Source organism: Corvus brachyrhynchos, unplaced genomic scaffold (genome assembly GCF_000691975.1).
Source record: "Corvus brachyrhynchos isolate BGI_N302 unplaced genomic scaffold, ASM69197v1 scaffold29, whole genome shotgun sequence".
NCBI classification, from domain to species: domain Eukaryota; kingdom Metazoa; phylum Chordata; class Aves; order Passeriformes; family Corvidae; genus Corvus; species Corvus brachyrhynchos.
In genome coordinates this window covers 985979-1006462 of record NW_008240033.1, presented here as the reverse complement: position 1 = coordinate 1006462, position 20484 = coordinate 985979, and the positions used below count along the sequence as shown (strand labels likewise).

Here is a 20484-nt window from a genome sequence, read left to right as displayed (position 1 = left end):
TGAAGCTCTTTTCATGCTGAACCACTTTAAAAGGCTCTTTATGGAGCTGTGATATGGCTGGTCCCTTCTGCCCTTCTTCGGTCACTCACACCATCCCATGGCATGCAGACACTGGGATCAGGAAACGGTGGTCCCTGGGGTCTGCTTGCAGGTGTCACATTCAAGGAATAGCAAAGACTAGAGCACTCCATATGTAGTTTTAGGGAAGATTATGAACAAATGATAGAATCATGGAATCCGTTTGGAAAAGACCATTGGCGGTTATTGAGTTCCACTGTTAACTCAGCACTGACCGAAGTCCAGCATTAAACCACATCCCTAAGTGCCACATTTATAAGATATCTTATAAATATCTCCAGGGATGGTGACTCAACCACTTCCTCAGGCAGCCTATTCCAGTTCTTGACAACCCTTTCCATGAAGAAATTTTTGAGGTAACTGTAGAGAGCAATAAAGTCCCTGCTCATTTTCCTTTTCTCCAGGCTCAGCAATCTCAGTTCCCTCATCCACTCCTAATCAGACTTGTTCTCCAGATCCTTCATCAGTTTAGCTGTCCTTCTCTGGACATCCTCCAGCACTTCATTGTGTTTCTTGCAGTGAGGGGACCAAAACTGAACACAGGATTTGAAGTGCAGCTTCACCAGTGCCAAGTACTGGGGGATTATCACTGCTCTTGTCCTGTTGGCCAAGGATAACAATTTCTGATCCAAGCCAGGATGTCATTGGCCCTCTGAGCACACGCTGGCTCATGTTCAGCTGTTGTTGACCAGCACCCCCAGGTCCTTTTCCACAGGGCCACTTTCCAGCCACTCTGCCCCCAGACTCTAGCGCTGCATAGGGTTGCTGCGACCCAATTGCGCTTCACCTTGTTGAACCTCATATACTTGGCCTTGGCCATCAGTCAAGCCTGTCCATATCCCTCTACAGAGCCTTTCTACCCTCCAGGATATTAACACTCCTGCTCAGCTTGGTGTTGTGTGCAAACTGAGGGTGCCCTTGATCACCCTGTTCATGTTACTGACAAAGACATTAAACAGGATTGTCCCCAATGCTGAGCCCTGGGGAACACCACTGATGACTAGCTGCCAACTGGACTTGAGTCTATTCACCACCAATCTTTGGACTCAGCCATCCAGACAGTTTTTAAAATAACTCTTCCTGAACTATTTTGTTTGCTTGGTTTTGCCAGCATCCCTGCTTCTCCCTGTGCTGCAGTGACCTAGATGTCCCTTCTGCAAATGCCTGGTGCTGCTGAGTCCAGAGTGTGTAACTCTCAAAACACAACTTAATTCCTCTCGAATACCAGTCCAGTTGATCCCTTATCAGTCATAAAATGAGGCAATACAAAACTATTACAGAACAAGCCCAGATGCTTACAAGTAATACATCTACCTTTTAAATTAACTTACCTACTTATTTTACAATTAGATGATGAGTGTGTGTTTAGGTAAAATTCTGCCCTCATCTTTGAATGCCGTCAGTTTCTCATTAGTTAAAAGCCCACTCATTAGGAGGAGCACATTCCTGGGACAAACACATCAGCTGTTGTAAATTGTTTCAGCAAAGTTTGCTGCTATTCCTTGATTTTATAGAGGTAAGTGCCATGTTATTTACTCAATTAACAATCAGTAAAGACAAAGTTTTCACTTCTGCTTGTAGTCTACCAGTTAGGAAGGATTTCTGTGTTGTTTTCTGTATCATGTCAATTCTGGACTATATTTTATTTCTTGGTTTGTAGTTTTATCTGTCAAATAGCTATTTGGTGCTTAACACTCCAATGTGCATCAGCAATTTTAGGCTAGAAAAGTGATATTGAAATGGTGTTTGTAAATAAAATTCACATTTAAAAAAAAAAAAAGTAATGTTTTGACTTTTGGGATATTTTGGAATTTGATTTATCAATTTAGTACTTAAATGCACTGGGCTGTGCATGCCACACTGCTTACCCAGGGGGCAGCTAATCATATGCTGTTCACATATTTAATCCCATATGAATAATAAAAAAATACTTCTTTCATTAGAAGCAAAACATTCAGGATAATTGTTTCAAAATGGCAGTCACACCTACAAACAGTGCATTTTAAAATAATCTCAAGAGGAGCCCAAAGGAAGATGCAGTTAGTTGTTTGAAAATAAGTTCTATTCGTTAATACTTTGTGTCAATGTATTGAGCTGGGTTTTTGTAGAGCTAGAGTACTTTAAATTCTTTATTTGAAACAATGTAGACAACAGACTAAGCTGTGTATTGGCATGCAAATAAAGTGTAAAGTTAATTTCACCTCAAATGCTTTATGCATATTTTCCAAATTGTCTTGAGTTTCTGCAGCCAAAGTGTGATATTCCCTTTTGTACTATCCAAAGAAAAGGAATTATTTACTGCAAGTAGAGATTCATGGTGGAAATATACAAATGTTTTAAGAGTTTGCCAAAATATTAGGGTTTTTTAGCTGACTAAAGGACACATTTTTCCCTCACAAGATTATAAATGCTTAATAACTCCATTAATTCAACTGGAATATTTCCAGATTTATATCCCTCAATTAATTTCAATTGAATTTTCTTGAATTACACTATCTGAAAGCATAATTTATCATTGTGTCAGCTAAAGTTAATTTAGCTTAGAGCATTTTCTCAGGAATAAGCCAAGGCCTGATTGTAGGCATTCTCGTTATCAATTTGATTTAATTTTCTCTCTTATAAGTGCCTCTAATAACAATAAACCTTTCAGAAAATGAATGTGTGAATTTAGCAGATGGTGTGAAAGAAGCTAAACTATTTTAAATGCTTTGCAACAATGTAAACTCATGTATTATTTATTGAACAGTATTTCCCATTCATACATTCTTATAAGCTATTAAAATTCCACACCAGAAGGTAGGATGTGTTCTATTAGTGCCAATTAATGTTCATGGTCTTCAGCTAAGAATATTTAGTAATAAAATTAGAAGGAAAATCTATAAAAAACTGAGAACTTCTTTACAGAGTGCTGGTGGTAGGCACTTTAATTTTCACCCATTGAAGGTCAGAGCCAGAAGAGTGTACTGAACAATGTTGAGGATGTTAGTCTTAATTATTCAGGGAATTAAGGCTTTAGCAGTTCTGAAAATCAATAAGGCTCCTCTAAAATGTATAAGCCACCAATTTATTTTTCCCCTTTATTCTTTGCATGTGGAGAAGAAATAAATATTAAATTGCATATAAAAGTTCATACTTTTGACATAGATTTTGCAACTTGAAATACTGGAATATATTTTTCTTAGAATACCTTTGTCTTCAGTTTATAATGCAACAGAAGCAAATGGACTGGAATTGAAAATAACAATGCATCAGGCTTTTACATAAAAAAATTAGATCGGTTCTTCATGTATTAGATGCAAGCTAAATTAATGTATTTGATATATAAAATGGTATAATACTGCTGATGTTACATGGTTTCTTCCACTCACAAAATACTTTTTTTTACTCAATCCTTCAGCAATTGAAAAATTGCTTGTGGCACATATATATTTAATCTCCCTCTACTGCCCAGACAGATTTAGACCATATTACCTTATCTTCCCCTGGTGTTCAAAGTGTCATCAATAATCTGCAGAGATTTAAAATGGCAGCACAATCTTTTAACTGGAATAATACTGGGGACCTGTATCTTTATTTTCCCTCTGTCATTGTGTTGAGTAGCCCTCAGTCTTGCTGGTAGTAATGCAGTGACTTGGCATAAGAAACAGTGTGTGAACATGTCAGAGTCTGGCCTCTAATAATTAGAGACAGAGGCATTACAGGTAGATGAGGATAGACCAGGACATACGAAGTATGAAAATGGTTATCTTTAATAGGAGAATTGCAGGCTTCATGGGAAAAATAACTTGTCGATACCAGTTCTTTCCCCTTTCATTCCCATGCTTCCTTGCAGTCTTTTCTCTCAGTTTAAGGCATGACACAAGCTGTACATAGCAGAAACAATAAAGCCAAACAGGAAATGCCTAAGCAGATCGCTGCCCCAAAAGTGACTTAATGTAAGTCTGTGACATGCACCAAAGAATGTCCTCTGGCATTTTGCATTTGCTTTTACATGAATAATCCACAGTTCACAAAAACATCAGCAATGACAGCATATGCCTGGATCCCCATCTCCTTGATCTTTGAATTTCTTTTCATATATTTACATGAAAATAAAGGGATGCTTCTCCATGCTTTGCAACCTGGTATTTATGCTCACCTACTGGAAGTGAACTGTAATATGTCAATCATATGTTCATTTCTGAACTTTGATCTTTAAGGGAGATTATAAACATAGAACCATAGAATCACAGAATTATAGAATGGTTTGGGTTGGAAAAGACCTTAAATATCATCCAGTTCCAGCCCCCCTGTCATGGGCAGGGATGCCACCCACTAGATCAGGTTTCTCAAAGCCACATCCAACGTGGCCCTGAACACTTCCAGGGATTGGGCATCCGCAACTTCTTAGGGCAATCTGTGCCAGAGCCTCACCACTCTCATAGTGAAGAATTTGTTTCCTGCATCTAATCTAAACTTACCTTCTTTCAGTTTGAAGCCATTCCCCCTCACCCTTTCACTACATGGCCTTGTAAATAGTCCTTCTCCATCTCTCTTGTAGGCCCCCATTAGGTACCAGAAGGCTGCTCTCAGGTCTCCCCAGAGCCTTCTGTTCTCCAGGCTGAACAATCCCAACTCTCTAAGCTTGTCTTTATAGGAGAGGTGCTCTGAGCATCCAAGCATCTTCATAACCTTTTTCTGGACACACTGCAACAAGTCCATGTCCTTCTTATATCGAGGGTCCTGGAGCTGGGTGCAGCACTCCAGGTGGGTCTCAGGAGGGCAGAGCAGAGAGGCAGAATCAGCTCCCCTGGACTGCTGGTCATTATTCTTTTTGTGCAGCCCAGGGTACGGCTGCCTTTCTGGGCTGCAAACTCAGGATGCTGGGTCATGTTGAGCTTCTCATCAACCAACACCCCCAAGTCCTTCTCCTCAGGATATTATGGTTCTTCTGTTCACTTTTTTTGTTAACTTGGGATCTAATCTGAGAAATATAACTGGAGAATTACAAAGATATGTGAGTCAAGAGACTGAAAACTGGTAGTTGTGAGGATACAGTGGATGCTTAATCTCTCTCTAATGCAGTTTTACATTTTTGGCCCACAGAAGGTTTCAGTATAGAATACTTCTGCTGAGATGGACTCAGGTATTCTCTGTCCATTTTACCAGCTTACTAATGCAAGCCATTATTAAACATAAACAGGAAAAGCAAGACTTTTTGCATCATTTTGAAACAGAAAAACAACAACAGAGTGGGACCAAGACAGAGGCAGGCTGGACAGATTTGGTCATTCCTTTATTTCCTAAGAACACAGAGAAATATACATACATGTGTAGATAAACACACTGTAAATACATATTATATGCATATAAATCATACCTCATAGAGAATAATGTATCCATGCACAAGATTTTCAAATTGAGAGAATAATGTATCCATGCACAAGATTTTCAAATTATTTGCAAGCAACTTTGAAATGTGATTGTGTGGCCAAAAAAAAAAAAAAAAAAGCTTAAATACAGTTGAGATGTCTGTATTTCTTAGCCATAATAATAACTTCTACATCAAATGTGGTCAACCTACATTCAAAAAAGAACAGTTCTTCTAGCTGCCAATTTTATACGTTCCTCAGTGGAATTCAAACAATTCAGTTTCATTATTTCCCTTTTTAGGTGTCATCAATTTTATTTCTTTTCCAAGCAAAATTATTTCCTACAGATATGAGAAACACTAGTTAAAAAGAATATATTTGCCATGGAACAAAGTGCAAAGTATACTCAGCAGTTGCAAGACAGGAGTCAATAGCACATTTGAGAGGCTGAAAACAAACTTGGAAAAATGTTGTAAATCTGGTTTAGATCACAAAACATGACTCTTTTTTGTTGGAAAAATCACCTTTCGTCTGTAAGTCAACTGTACTCTTTCCTGTTCTGGATTTTAAATTATGTTAGTCAGATACTGCTTAATGAGGGAATCATAAGTGGCTGTTACCATAGCAACTAGCCTTTTTTTTTTAAGTTTGTTTCAGAATTCTGAAGTAATTATTGAGTTCAATGACAGATGTGCAGTATAACCCATACTTCACAGATTAAACCAGTTGTGTTGTAGCTAATTGTATGGACAATACTTCAAGTCAGCACATCAATGAGCATAAAATGAGAGGATGAATTTGCTGGCTGTTATGAAATTGTGTTGTCTGGTTCTATGACCAATATAAATATCATAATAAGCAGCAGGTGTAATGTCATGTGCTGCAGTGCAAAAAATGCTGGAATAATCAATAAAAACCATTAGAGAAGAAGAACTGTCCATCTAGAGAACACCATCAGTCTGCATTGGAACACATGGTGTGCCAACAGGTTTATTTAGCATGAGAGTCTATATTTTTATGAATTTTAAGTGGTGTATTTTGTAACCAAAGTGTGAAATTAAGATGGCTAGTTCAGTTGTTTTCAACTATTTGGAAATCAAAATAGAGTGGAATAATAAACACAGTTGAATACAGGTTGGACTAAGTTAACAGCAGTTGCTTGGGAAAAGTAAATGTTTTTAATTTTTACAAAGATTATGAAAGGAATATGCAGAAATTAACTGATTTTTCCTATTCAAGAAATGGCAAAATTCACACTTACTAAAGGATATATTGAAATCCAGCCATAGCCTGTTTCATCATAAACTGCATACCAGAAACTGAGGCAAATAAAAAACTACATGTTATTTCTTGCAGTGAAAATGTGATCCAGAATTTCCTGAATACAATAAAAAAAATTTTCATCAACCCCAAGAGATTTGTGATCAGACCCCATTTTCTTCATTTATGAAGAATTCATTTTTGTTTTTAGAATATAGAGCAGAAACTCTGAGAGCATATTCTGCTCTGAAAACACTGTAGTGCCACATAAAGCTCTCTGCATCTTTGAGAAGTTAAACTGACCGTGATAATGTGTCATTGAATAAAAAAAAAAGGAAAAAAAAAGGAGAATTCGAATCAAAGTTGATAATGAGCTTCAAGGAGGAATTGTTAGTGTCTGTGCTCATTAAAAAACAGGGATTAAAGCAGTCCAATTAGTGCCCATGCATGAGAATAAAAAGGATGAAGTCCAAAGATAGAGCAATGGAAATTGTAATAAAAGATGTTTTGTTCATGTTTAGAGGTTCTTTCATGCATTTGTGAAACAACAGATAATTTATTTTCTCATCATTCAGACCTATAGGCTTGTCTGCTTTGAAAACTCGTTTCACTTGCCTTCAGAAGAATTTTTAAAGAAAAAGTATCTGTAATTAAATTCCCATCTGCAAATAACATCAGAATTAATTGTGTATGATAATGTCTCCTATGTGAAAAGTGAAATGCTTTGCAATGAAATACAGTGCTTTAATTGCAATGAGGTGCTTTAACCTTCTAGAAGGTAGGCATGTTGTCTATGCTCTTACCAGCTTACTTAGATTGATAGAGATATCTGGGTGACTAATTCCACACAGCTTTAAATAAGGAATTTACAGCAACTTTCGGAGGTATCAAGTATTCACTAGAGGATCCTGAATGACTGTCCTTGACCAGACCCTAACTTCTAAACAGCTTGAGCAGGATTAGACTGATTTCTGCCTTTTTTTGTGGGATTCATCTTGCAGGTACAGAAATCGGCATGTCTAGAATTAAGCAACATGTCCAGCATTCTTCATAATTTCAAAGATTTGGTAAATTCAGCCAAAAGACCCTTGAGAATTATTTGATATTTCCTGAGATAAACATTTTCATTTTGTCACTTGTGGTGTTTTGTCCTGAGTGACCAGATCTGGGGGTGAGCCAGGTGACCTCCAGAGGTCCCTTCCAACCCCAACTTCCTCTGTCAGGAAGAGTAACAAGAATTGCCCAAGAACTAAAAATACACAACTAAAAATTACCCTGCAATATTATCTCCTGACCTAACTCTGTTATGATTTATTATCTGCAATGTTCTAATGTCTAGGGCTCTCAGATCTAGAAAGAACTGTACTGTATTAGTCATTAATGTCTAATTATATGTACATAATAACACAAGGCTGAACAATCTAGCATTTGGATTGTGGGAATAGGCAGCTGGGATCTTTTCCCAGATCTTTTCTTACACAGAAATTCACTAAAGGTCTTTTCTTCTTTCCTGGTGCTCTTCCCATTTCATCTGAGCTACCACTTTTTGAGAAAATTTCTGTTTATCTTATGGATTTGTTCACATGTACTGCAAAGCCATCCAGTCCAAATCATGAAAAATCACTTAGCAATGTAGTGAGATCATTTGCTACATCAAAGAAAAAATGCAGAGCACTGTGGTGCATTCCTCAGTTTGTATAAAACAGGAAGGGAAAGGCAATTTTTCTGGCTTGTTTGTTTGTTTGTTTGTTTTTCTCAGCCCATGCCATTACTTACATGATTATGCAAGATTGCATGAAAATGGAGAAAAATATACCGGTTGCAAGCATAAGACCTCCCTTCAACAGATCAGTGGAGTGACAGTAACCTGGCATCCTTTTTCAGCAGGCAGGGGTTTAAGTAATATCAGCTTGGTGGCAATGGCCCATTTCACTCAAGGATGTTATCTTTAATAGGGTCTAAAGGATTGTGAACAAAATTTTAAAACTTGGGTGCTAAATCTATATTTAGGTTTACAAAACAAGCATTCAGAGAGTGAGTGAGGAAACAATGGAGTATAACTCTAGCTTGGTAATGAGGGCTTGCTCCTGGGGAATCCTGCATTGTGGCTTCTTGCAGTCCTGCCCTTAACTCCCTGCCCCAGCCACTGTTTCATGCAAATTGCCTCCTTCTGATCTTGGGAAGGTGCTCTCATATCAGACCACATGTGGGGGGACTCAATGCTTTTCTGGGACTGAGGATGAAAAAACACAAAACTGAGGATAGAGGAGAGAAGGGCTGTTCTGTAGGAGATATAAGGACAAAGTAGAGTTTAAGGGAAAGGGAGAAAATTAGGACAGCAGTTGCAGACAGGAGAAGAGCCCTCAAACCCAGAGCATGGAAGAATGGCATGGAAGAACAAATGACAGAGGAAGAAATCCTGGATTATGTAATTTATTAGAGCCAACATATTTTCAAATGGGAAAGTTTTTTCTCTTGAACAAGTCTGCCAACAAATTTGGATAGTGGTGCCTGCAGCCTTCCTGTAGATTTGGCATCCCATTACAGATTAAAAGGAAATATGAGAGGAGTACTACAAGATCTAGTATTTAGGGTGGTGTGTTGGCCATACTGGTTTGGAAAGCAAGAAATGTAAAAATCCTGGCTATGAGCTAATGCATGAGTAGGTGTGAAGAGCTCTCATAGTCTAGAAGAGGAATTCAGTGATTAACTGATGTTAACTGAGAAAATACAAGGGACAAGTAAAACTAGACTTCACAGGCAAGGAAAGAAATCACTAAAATGGATGTAAAAATAGGGAAACATCCAGTTTCAGGACATTTAAAATTTACATGTCTGGTGCATGAATTGAACCTGCAGTGCACACAGTGATTGCAGTGATTTAACATGTGCCTAAAACAGTGAATGATAAAAAATAACAGCTGAGTTGATGACCTATGTCATACTATATATATTCATAGGGAAACCATTTTAATGACCTCTGCATCATAAAAAGGTCAGCAAAGAGACCCGAATAACAAACCCAGGACAGAGCTGAGTTGTGCTTCTTGGTGAAGAGACTGGAGCAGAGACAGATTTTGGAGCAGAGACAGATTTTGGAGCAGAGGCAGATTCTGGAGCAGCGACCTGTGGACAGTGGGCGAACAGCTGCCCCACGGGGTGCAAAGTGGGGGTGTGTCCAGGGTACCAGCAGCCTTGCAGCACTGGCAGTTCCCAAACTACTGCAGTCCCAAGCCAGTGTGACTACCAGGGAAAACATCAGACTCTGAAAGGAAAAATGGACATGAATACCCCTCATTTCTACAAACTAGCCCTTTTTTCAAAGATACAGCAGGTTTTTCCAGCTAGGTCAGATCTGCTTAATGTAATTTATTTTCTTTAACATATGAATATTTAATTTGTCTTCAGAATAAGTAGCTTAGACCAGTAAGTCATTAATAGTATCCCTCTTCTAACCTGAAGATTGATTATCACTCTTGCATCTATTCATTTACAAAATGAAAATGAAATTCAGGGGTAGATAACAATATAATTTTTTCATATCCTGAAAATTGCAGAGTTTCTGAGTTGTCTCCATTAATCTGTGTGAGGTAGAAGTGTCTGACTTTTTTTTAAACTACCTTTCCTGTTGTGACCATTAGAATATACAGATAGCAAATGCTGCAACCCCACTGTGATGATCTTCTAGGCAAGTCAGACTGACTACAGCAGAGCTTGTTTGGAAGCTGAAATTTCAAATGAGCGCACATTCTTTTTTTATACTATCATTTTAGGTTATTACTTTATTATCTAGTTTAGTAGACATGGGGGAGCTAATAAATGTTAAGGAAACGTCTGAATCAACTGTGTGAGGAGTTGGGGTGAAAAGGAAGTGAAGTTTCCAGACAGCGTAGTCTATAATAAAGTTTTTCAAAGCATTTGAAATTCATTTTAACTTTTACAAGATCAGTTTTGGACTCTTTGCACTGAGTTTAATGTTATCAAAAGCAAATAAAACCAAAAGACATTCCCTTATCATAAAACCTGCTTCCATGCTGCCCTGCTAACATCTTATCTTGGTTTTGTTTTCAAAGGCACATCATAGCAATTTCCCAGAAAAAAAACATACCATGGATGTTTGGGTCAAACAGTTGGCAGTGGTGGCACTGCTTACTCTGGCTGATGCTCATCTGCCGAAGCCGGCACGGGCCCCTCTGGTTCTGCACAAGCCTTTCATGGTTGTCTGGAATGCACCAACCGAGCAGTGCAGGCTGCGGTACAAGGTGGACCTGGATCTTGCTGTTTTTGACATTGCATCCAACATCAATGAGACTCTGAGTGGATCCAATGTGACAATCTTCTATCACACTCATTTGGGATACTATCCCTACTACTCAGATAATGGAGATCCCGTTAATGGAGGGGTGCCCCAGAACGAAAGTCTTATCAAACACCTTAGCAAAGCAAAGTCTGACATTGACTATTGCATACCCATGAAGAAATTTCAGGGACTTGCAGTCATTGACTGGGAAAACTGGAGGCCCCAGTGGGATAGGAACTGGGGGAATAAAAGCATTTATAGAAACAAATCTCTCGAGATTGTTAGGAGACGGCATCCTCGGTGGTCAGAGGACAAAATTAGGAAAGTGGCTAAAGAGGAATTTGAAAATGCTGGCAGGAGTTTTATGAATAACACCATCCTTCTGGCTGAGCATATGAGACCAAACGGTTTGTGGGGTTACTATCTTTACCCAGATTGCTACAATTACGATTACAAAGAACACCCCCAAACATACACAGGGAAATGCCCGCCCATTGAGTCTTTCCGCAATGACCTCCTGCTTTGGCTGTGGAAGGAAAGCACTGCTCTCTACCCTTCTATATACCTGGATTATATGCTGAAGTCAAGTCCAAATGCACTAAAATTTGTTCACTATCGGGTTAAAGAGGCAATACGTGTTGCCTCAATTGCTAGAAAAGACTATATTTTGCCTGTGTTTGTTTACTCCAGACCATTTTATGCCTATACTTTTCATGTGTTAACAGAGGTAAGCAGACAGACTTCTTTCAAAATTTAGAAGTTAGAAATAGCCTCTTAGAAAAAGTATGTTCTAAAAGCTTTTTCTGTATAAAAGCACGTACACTTTTGTTTTTCAAATTTAAGGCAGCCCCCTGAGAGGAAGTACTGTAGTCACAGTACAAAACTCTATGCCTTTCAGGGGTTAATATTGCAGTGGTTTGGTCTACCTCTGTGAGATAACATTGTATATTTTTAATGAGGGTAATTTAGAAAGAAAGTACAAAGAAATAATTTCCTTAAGGAAATAATTCATTCTGGTATTTTAATTCTTATGGGCAGCTTGTGAAATGAACTTGACAAATTTTGTGATGTTTAAAACTAATTAGTGCAATGGAAAGATAAACTTTCATGAGAAAGGAGCCTCAGGGCTTTTTTGTTTCTTTATGCAAATGTAAATTCATTCAGTATAGAAATAAACTAGTCAAGCAAAGTAATCTGTCCTGGAGTTCCTAACTCCATGATGAGTATTGGCCACCTATCTCACTTTTCAGAAGTACAACATCTTCATGTCCAACATTTAGTGCTAAACTGTGGAGTCATTTTATCAAAGAAACACAGTTTTTGAGTTCTGCAATGTTCCATCAATCAGTGATCAAGTGCAATAAATATGTAGTGGCCACAACACTGGTGGTAAATTATATATATGTAAATCTCAGACTTTCTGGATTTGTAATGATGATTGTTGCTCTGACTTTCTTTATGCACATGATAGAGACACACAGACACTTACTCATTTCTCTGGTAGTTGTCTCAAGTGCCAAAAGTTTTTCTTCAGTTTCTATCAATTCCACAAGAAAGGAGAAAATCCGGGGCAGGGAACTCATGGAAATAACCCCTTGATGACAAAGGGCATCTGGGGGTGCTCCATCCCTTTATTTTCTGGAGAGCTGCATGGGAGATTCCTTCTACTGCTGCCAGAGACAAGTTCTTGACTCAAACCAGAACAAAAAAAAGGGAGAGAGGTGTCAAGGTAAAAGGCAAATTCAGTCCAGTAAACCACAGGCTGTGGGGGGCTTCAGCCTGGAGCTGGAGCTGAGGAGGTGCAGCAGACCCCTGAGAACCTGAGAAATGTTTCAGGAAGCATATTTTACATAGAAGTAATTAGGAATTTGGTCTGGTTCATTTTCAGCAACCAGGAACTCTCTGGAGCCATTTTGTCTGTGGAAATCACAGGTGCTAGCTGACTCAGAAATTGTGGGCAGATAGGCCAGTCCGGTCCTGAAGGAGTCACTGGGGTCAGTACAGGCAGGATGTCACCCGGAACACCTTCACTGAAGAGCTCAGGCTAGGAAATACATAAGAATTCTTCAAATGCAGTCTGCGATAATACATTTTTATAAAATTAATTAGTCCCTTGAGCAGTATAAAAATACCATGAATGTTACTGAAAGTTATGAAAACTAGCATGCTGTTACCAGTTATGTGTGAGTTCAAGATCTGTGGTGGTACATAGTTACTGTTTTACCTTAAGCTGTTTTCCGAACAGTACACTGGTAATTTAGAGTGATGCTCCTCTCAGGTTACATTCTTTAACTCACCAGCCTGTTTTCCACTTGCATGCAGCCATTTACTTTTGGATGCTTTAAAGATCACTTTATAACTCTGCAGCCAGGAAAGATCTTTGCATAGCCAGAGAAACATATTTGGATTATGCTCCACCTCGTATTTCTCATAAGGACAGCATGGGCAGGATACTCAGCATGGGACAGGGTTTAACATGTGTCCAGGCTACACACATCATCTGTGAGAACAGCTTGGGGTCTGACAGGAACTTGCAGGGTTGCATTTAAAAACCTTCTATATAGGAATGATCCAGCAAATAGTGTTCTTGTGTTCTTTCATAGTCCTGGAGCCACCAGGATAATTTAAATGTGGTTTTGTATGCTCAGGTTTTAGATTAGATTGGTGCTTCTCATTTGACCCATGCCATGCCCCTAAGCGATACTCACAAAGTTACAAACAAGGCATGAAACCTCTGAGCTCCAGAAACTATGTGCATCAAGGTGACAAGGAAAGGTACCAGTGTAGGACAATGACATGCAGGCTAAATGGCCATAGAAAAACTGGAACAGTAGGCAGTTGGGATAGTTACCTGACCTCTGTCAGGGGCTGGGCCAGGAGAACCACAGCCTTGCTCCATTGAGCTGTGTGAGAGCTGTAATTTATGTTCCAACAGAAACAAGACTGACTCATTCAAGGGCTTGTGTGCAAGCCCTTCTGTACACAGGGCTTGTGTAAAATCGCACAGTGGAGTCAGAAAAAATGCTTGTGAGTCAGAGTCACTGAGGGAGAGACACAGGTCTATCAAACCTTCAGAAAGATGAAAGGCCCAGGTCCCAGACAGATGCTGTAGCTGTGTGTGCTGTACCTTTCACCCTGACTGCATCTAGAAATCAGGTGAGTTGTGCATAAGGTGTCTGAGAAATGAATCCTGCTTTTTGTCATGGAAACAATTTATAAATTCTGAATTGAGATCCAAGTCATTATGAAAGGTTTCTGTATTTGCTACGTATGTGTATAAGCAATTTGCCATCTGTGGGGTATTTAGGAACTTTCTGCCTAGACAATTCACTACTAAGTGTGTGGGAGAGGGAAGTCACACAGTAGAATCTGTGCTTCCTGACTAGATGGCTGAAGTCATTAATAAAGCAGGATGACAACTGACAAATGATTAATAATGGATAACAATCCTGTTCTTCCCCTACAGATAGTCTTCTCTGATGACCAGGTGTGCATGTGTATAGAGACCACTCCCTGCAAACATGCCAGGCTTGCACTACCATTGCTGAATACAGAAAACTCTTGCCTGCAACAAAGGCTCTTCAAGATTACAGACATACTTATTTTTCTTTCCTCAACATGTGACTAGAACTGACTGTCTTGCTTTGTCTTGAGCTCCAAAACTGAAATGGTTTAGTTCACCTCCTATTTTTTTAATGTCCAGTGCAGTGACTTGTGTGATCTAAATACAAAGAAACACTGACAGACATTATAGCCTGCCAAATCAGCTGTCTTTGGAGATAGTCCAGCCTAGTCTTGAGGACCTTAGGCAGTTGCACACTGCCCCCAAAAGCTTGAACAAGAATGAGCATCAAAAGGGAAGAGGCTTTGTCGACTTGTTAATCATTTGGAGAAATACCAGTCGCCCATGTCTGATACAAGGAAAAAATTAGGATTCTCCACCTAGACAGATGCCAAGATATTAATATTTAAAATATCTAATTTTTTTTAAATTGCATGTTCTCTTCCGTATGAGGCATTTTTTACACTCTCACAGAAGAGCCATGCCAGTGAGCCCCCACCAATGCCAAGCTGTCCTGTGTGAGGAGAGGCACTTGGTTCCATCCCAACACCAGGACTGCTGTATCTGAGGCTGCTGCTGGAGCTCATGTGCCTCACTCAGTTCTTCATGGAGGCACCTCCTTATCTCTGGCCTCAATTTGCCACTCTCACCTATTAGGAGAGGGACATATCTTTCCTTTTCTCAAAATACCCAAACGAGGAACAAAACCTTTATTTTCTAACCCTGTCTGTAGCACAGGAGGAGGAAGAAGGTGGTGGTGCCTCCCTCTTTGTATGACCATCAACTGGTCAGAGCACCTACCTCTGGTGCAGAAGCTCTTGGCTCTGTTCTCTTCCCAACCTGCTCAGGATGAATCCAGCACCCTGTGTCAGGCATCAGAAAAGAGTTAAGGAATCATCAGACCAAAAAGAACAAGTGATCAGAGAGCAAAAGTAAAAGCAAAGGTGCAACCTCCTGTCCATAGGTCATTTAGGGAAGAGCCCTTCTGTGTTGATGGCTTTAAGGGTTAGTTTTGTCAGTTTTACATGCATATGAATTAGACATGAAGTACTGTAATCTTTTTGTGGATCTGATAAAAATAACAAAAGAAAGATGTGGAATATGGGGTTATAAAAACTAGATTTACTGACTTCTGGTCAAGCAGTCTAATTCCCAGAGCATATTACTTGCAAAAAGTAAGGGTTTGCTCAGGTCTTAGTTCATCGAGCAATGCTAAATATTTATTGAATATTTGTTCTGGATGTCTGATAAGTTTTAATTAATTTGTTAATGAAATCTGATATGTGTTAGTGTGAAATCACTCAACTGTCATGTGAGTAATGTAGAACCACAGTCTGGCCTTTGTATCTGGGTAAACATCATAAAATGCGTTGCAGATGATGATGGCCTGGGAACCCTCATTACCAACACATCAGACTGTATTTCACATTCTTTTAACATTTGATATTTTGATCTTTAATTAACATACCTTTTTTTTAAACTGATTAATTAATTAATTCCCATAAGAAATACCCCTCCTCCTTATTTCCCCCTTGAAAAGAATACCTGCAGCCCACACCACTATCCTTTAAAAAGTACTACTGGCCTATATACTTTCAAGAGTAATGACAGTCTCTAGAAGACTGGGTGATCAGCAGCAACAGGAGCTGCAGGCAAGACCAGCTATACTTTATATCACTCTGAACTCTGCACTAAGAGCCAGTAGGCAAGCTCTGCTCTTCCCGATTTTTCCAGGTTCTCCTGCACTGTTTTGTCCAACCTTTAGTTAAGGGTCAAAGCCCCTGCTTGCTCTGAATTCTCTGTAATTGTCTTCAACTCTTCAGTGGATTCTCCCTTTCCCACGACATTTATTTGTGCTTTTTTTTGATATCTCTCAGGCCGCAAATGTTTTGGGAATGGGAACTCCATAACTATGCATTGATAAATCAACAGGCCCACTTAGACAGAGAAATATATTATTTAGTAGTAATTAACAATAATAACATGGTTCTTCCATTCTATAATTTTGCTTTTCTAAGGTTCCACCACCATACTGAGATAATTTGCTTGGTATTTTGTATTGTTCTCTCATTAAAGATTTGCGAAGACTATATAAAAGACCATCACTATCTTTTTAAAGGAATTTTCTCTTTGTCAAATTGAGAAATATTTTAATGTCTGTCACTACAAATACTGATCAGTAATTACTTTTTAATCAATTATTGTAGACAGAAATGGTTTTAGATGTAATTGATTATGCCTTGAAATCTGGAGGAAGAAGTTCCTTCCCATGTATTTTTGAAGATTTAATTGCATTCTTTTAGACACAAAATTCATAATCTCAGAGAATGGCTTTAAGACACTTGCAAGATACATTGCCATGCTGTTGGCAAGGCACTGGTGACCCCTGTTCTACACTCAGGCTGCTCTGGTAGAGTTGTATTGTTGCTATTGCTACAACTCAGCTCCTTACTGATTCAATTCTAAAAGTGGACATGGTTAAATCAGTATGCAAACGTGTGTGCTTTTGGGTTTTTCCCCCCACTTGGTACTTGTAGAAAGGAGAGAGGTTAATTTTTCAAAGATGTGTTTCCTGGACGACTAGCTTTCATGGTGGTAGAAACAGCAGCCCTGTAACTCAGTTGGCACGGCTAAAGCAGCATGAGTTAGACCCCTGCCTAAAGCCTATCAACTGCAATTAGATGCTGCAAGGGTGATCCTGTGATGTGTGATGATACTTACCATCACTTGCCAAAAATGTTGCCTCTGTAGGTTTCGTAATCATTCAAAGACTGGTAGATAAAACAGATCACTCAATTCTTACTCCACCACCTTGGTTGGAGGAACCCTTGTGCATAAACTATAAGGATTTTATTATTTGGTAGGCACACTGATGAATGCCACCTATGTAAACTTTTGGAGAGACACAGCAGAGCTTTCTAAACTAAACAGTGATTTTGTTGTGAAGAATATACCACAGGACCAATGTTGCTTCTGGGAAAAAAAAGAAGTGATTCCCATATCCCAGTGCTTTTTTGCTTTTGCTTTTGTATCTTTGTTTTTCTCATGTGTGGATTTGGCCTTCTTTTTCAGAGGGATCTGGTCAATACCATTGGGGAAAGCGCGGCTTTGGGAGCAGCTGGAGTTGTTCTCTGGGGCAGTATGCAATACGCCAGCTCAGAGGTATGTTGTGCCAGTTTATCAGTTCTTAGGAATCACCTCAATACCTCTTCTCTGACACCACACCCTCCATAGCACCTATCTACCTTTGTCAATGTCATCAGCCAACAACTGAGGATGATGGCTCAGTACTACTTTCAGGTCTCATTAGTTTTGTTAGGCTGAGAAGTCCCATTGCTTCAGAGCACATTGTTTTGGGCATGTCATTTGTAGCTTGGTGGAATAATGAGTCCAGGTGAGGAGAAAGACAGGTTTCCAAAAGATGCCATACAAATACAAGCACAGCTTGTTTTACTGTGTTCTTCTTCGTAACTATGGCAGTTGTCCAGATCCACTGGGAAGGGATGGAGTCCGGACATGAGGTGTTTTCTCTGGTTGCTAATGTTGAAATGTCATATGGAAAATAATGTCACAAGAAAAGCCCTAGTTACTTTTCCCAGGTTCCTCAGACTTTCACAAATAAACCTTCTTGAGGAGATGGGAGGCAGCACTGGAGTTTCCCAGGAGGCATGGCAGGCTAGCCCCCATTCCTAAACCTGGGCTGGCCTTTGGTGCCCACTCTGCGTTTCATGCAGTCTGCTCTCGTACTCCTGAAATCCCTGGCAAAGTACCACTGGCTTGGTACTTTCCTTGGTACTTTCCTTGGTACAGGAAATCTGAACTGGAACTTTCTAGCTGCAATTGCAGCAACTTCTGTGCTGGTTTATGAAAATTATGTGGCTCCTGGTAAACTGAAGGTATTGGAGTGATCAGGGCCAAAGTGGTGACTTAATTTGTGCTTTAAAACCTGTTAGTCCCATGAACTTCTCTTAGTCAGCAGTCACCAGAAATCTCTACTTAAGGAACCTGTTAGTCTCAGATTACCGTATCAGCTCTCTTCCTGCTTCCTGGGACTCCTCCCTTGTTTCATACTGTATGGCCCTAGCAGGAACTCAAATAGAAACTATAGTAGAGGTCAATACTTTTCTAATCTTACCCATGGAAATAAGTTCATTGAAACCTAATAGATCACTCCAGTATGTACATCCAACAAGATTTATCTCAATGTATTACTTTAGGCAAGAACAGTTTAGTACTGGCATCTTTTTACATATAATAAACTTGGACATGGTGCTAGATACTGAGAAATGTGTCATGGTCTTCTATTATTCACAGGAGAGCTGCCTAACCGTGAAGCGGTACATTGACGGACCTTTAGGACACTATGTCATTAATGTGACCTCAGCAGCCAAACTCTGTAGCAAAGTCCTGTGCAAGAAGAATGGAAGATGTATCCGCAAAAACAGCGATTCCTCTGCTTACCTCCATTTGTCACCCACTGATTTTAAGATCCATGACCATTACTCAGAGAGTGGCCCCAGGTTCCAGGTGACTGGTGAACCCAGCCTGGAGAGTATTGAAGCCATGAAGCAGAGATTCATTTGTCAGTGTTACCAGGGCTGGACAGGAATATTTTGTGAATTGCCTGACCAAAGGCTATTGGAGCACTGGGTTCATGTAGTGTTTAGTAGATCAAGAAAAGAAAACCTTTTTGTCTTCCTCTTAGGAGTCATACAGCTTCTTCTGCTTTGTTCTGCACACTAAGGTCTTCTAAGGCAGTGCAAGGGAATAAAAAACGGTACCTCTAAGAGTTCTGTTCCTTAGCAAATTTTTATTGCAAAAGGAAAAGGCATTGTTGATGAAATAATTTTATTCTGTTTAATAATTTCCCCATCCTGGAACTTTTTTAGACACTTAAATTTTGAAAGCATTTTCTTACCAGCTCCTTTACTCCTACCTTGTGCTTCACTCATGTGTTCAACAGATAAAGATTCTGTTGTTGCAGTGGAAGTTTTACCTGAATAAAAAAGTTGAATGAACTTGTACAAAGAGTCAACCATGTAGAAGTTTAAAAAAAAGAACACAGAACCTCTTTGTTTCAGGGCTGGGTGATTTAACATGGTGATGAGGAGAGTCTTGTGGACCAGGGATTGGGAACTGTTCTCTGCAGCTCTTGCTGAAATCAAGTGGTACATTGTATGAGAAGCTGCACTGTGCCCAGAGCCACAACCACTGATCCTACTGCTTCTGCATAAGCAATGTGAAGAGTACAGAGTTATACACCAGCAAACACTTTTAAAAATATACATTTCAGTATTCCAAGGCCTAATTTGATTCCTGTTACTTCTAGAGATATCGGTATTTCCAGAACTAGTGTTGTGCCATCTTTGCCAAGATAGTGTTTGACTGAACATCTCTGCAATTACTTTTAGGGGAGGGGATTCTGAGCTCTGAGAGCAGCACTGGCAGCTGGCACCCAGCAGCACTCCTGCCTGAGCAGGAAATAGGGAAGCGCTTCTTTGCTCACCCCAACCCTTGGGAAGGAGGCAACCCTGCTGCCTTTGGAGCTGCTGCAGGTCTTTGCTTTCTGCTGGCTGGTCAGTGAGTGGGAAATGAGAACAGGCTGACAGATCCTACTTGTCAATGTGTGTTTCCCTCAGCAGGTCAGGAGAAAATGAAGAACTCTATTTACTGAAATATTTTTGGCTTCAGATGGGGACCTCTCTGAAGGTGGTATAGCTTAATGATCTACTGATTACTGGTTAATTTAGTGTCCATAACACGCTGTCCTGTCAGGCTGTGCCATGTCCATTTGCAGTTATTCATTGGTTCATGTTCATGTGTGAACCAAATTTATTTCATCAAAGACCTATCTGTCTTCCACATAGCTTTTCAATGTAACAAACAATGGATGCCTTCACTGAACTGAAGACAAGCCCAAGAAATTCCCTACA

The 20484-nt window shown here is 39.6% G+C and overlaps 1 protein-coding gene across 1 annotated transcript; it reads left to right on the top strand.

The window, feature by feature from the left end:
* Positions 1–1209: 1209 nt before the first annotated feature.
* Positions 1210–19569, top strand: LOC103622088 (hyaluronidase-1). The gene is made up of 4 exons (XM_008640983.2): positions 1210–1594; positions 10763–11716; positions 17624–17713; positions 18866–19569. The coding sequence occupies exons 2-4, from the start codon at positions 10799–10801 to the stop codon at positions 19292–19294; spliced, it is 1437 nt and encodes a 478-aa protein (XP_008639205.1). The 5' UTR covers positions 1210–1594; positions 10763–10798; the 3' UTR covers positions 19295–19569.
* Positions 19570–20484: the final 915 nt, after the last annotated feature.

Excerpts from the sequence above, each read along its gene's own strand:
- LOC103622088 (XM_008640983.2), top strand. The coding sequence starts at position 10,799 with ATGGATGTTTGGGTCAAACAGTTGGCAGTGGTGGCACTGCTTACTCTG. Across the intron at positions 11,717-17,623 it reads CTTTTCATGTGTTAACAGAG|AGGGATCTGGTCAATACCAT; the intron begins GTAAGCAGACAG and ends CTTCTTTTTCAG. Across the intron at positions 17,714-18,865 it reads TGCAATACGCCAGCTCAGAG|GAGAGCTGCCTAACCGTGAA; the intron begins GTATGTTGTGCC and ends TATTATTCACAG.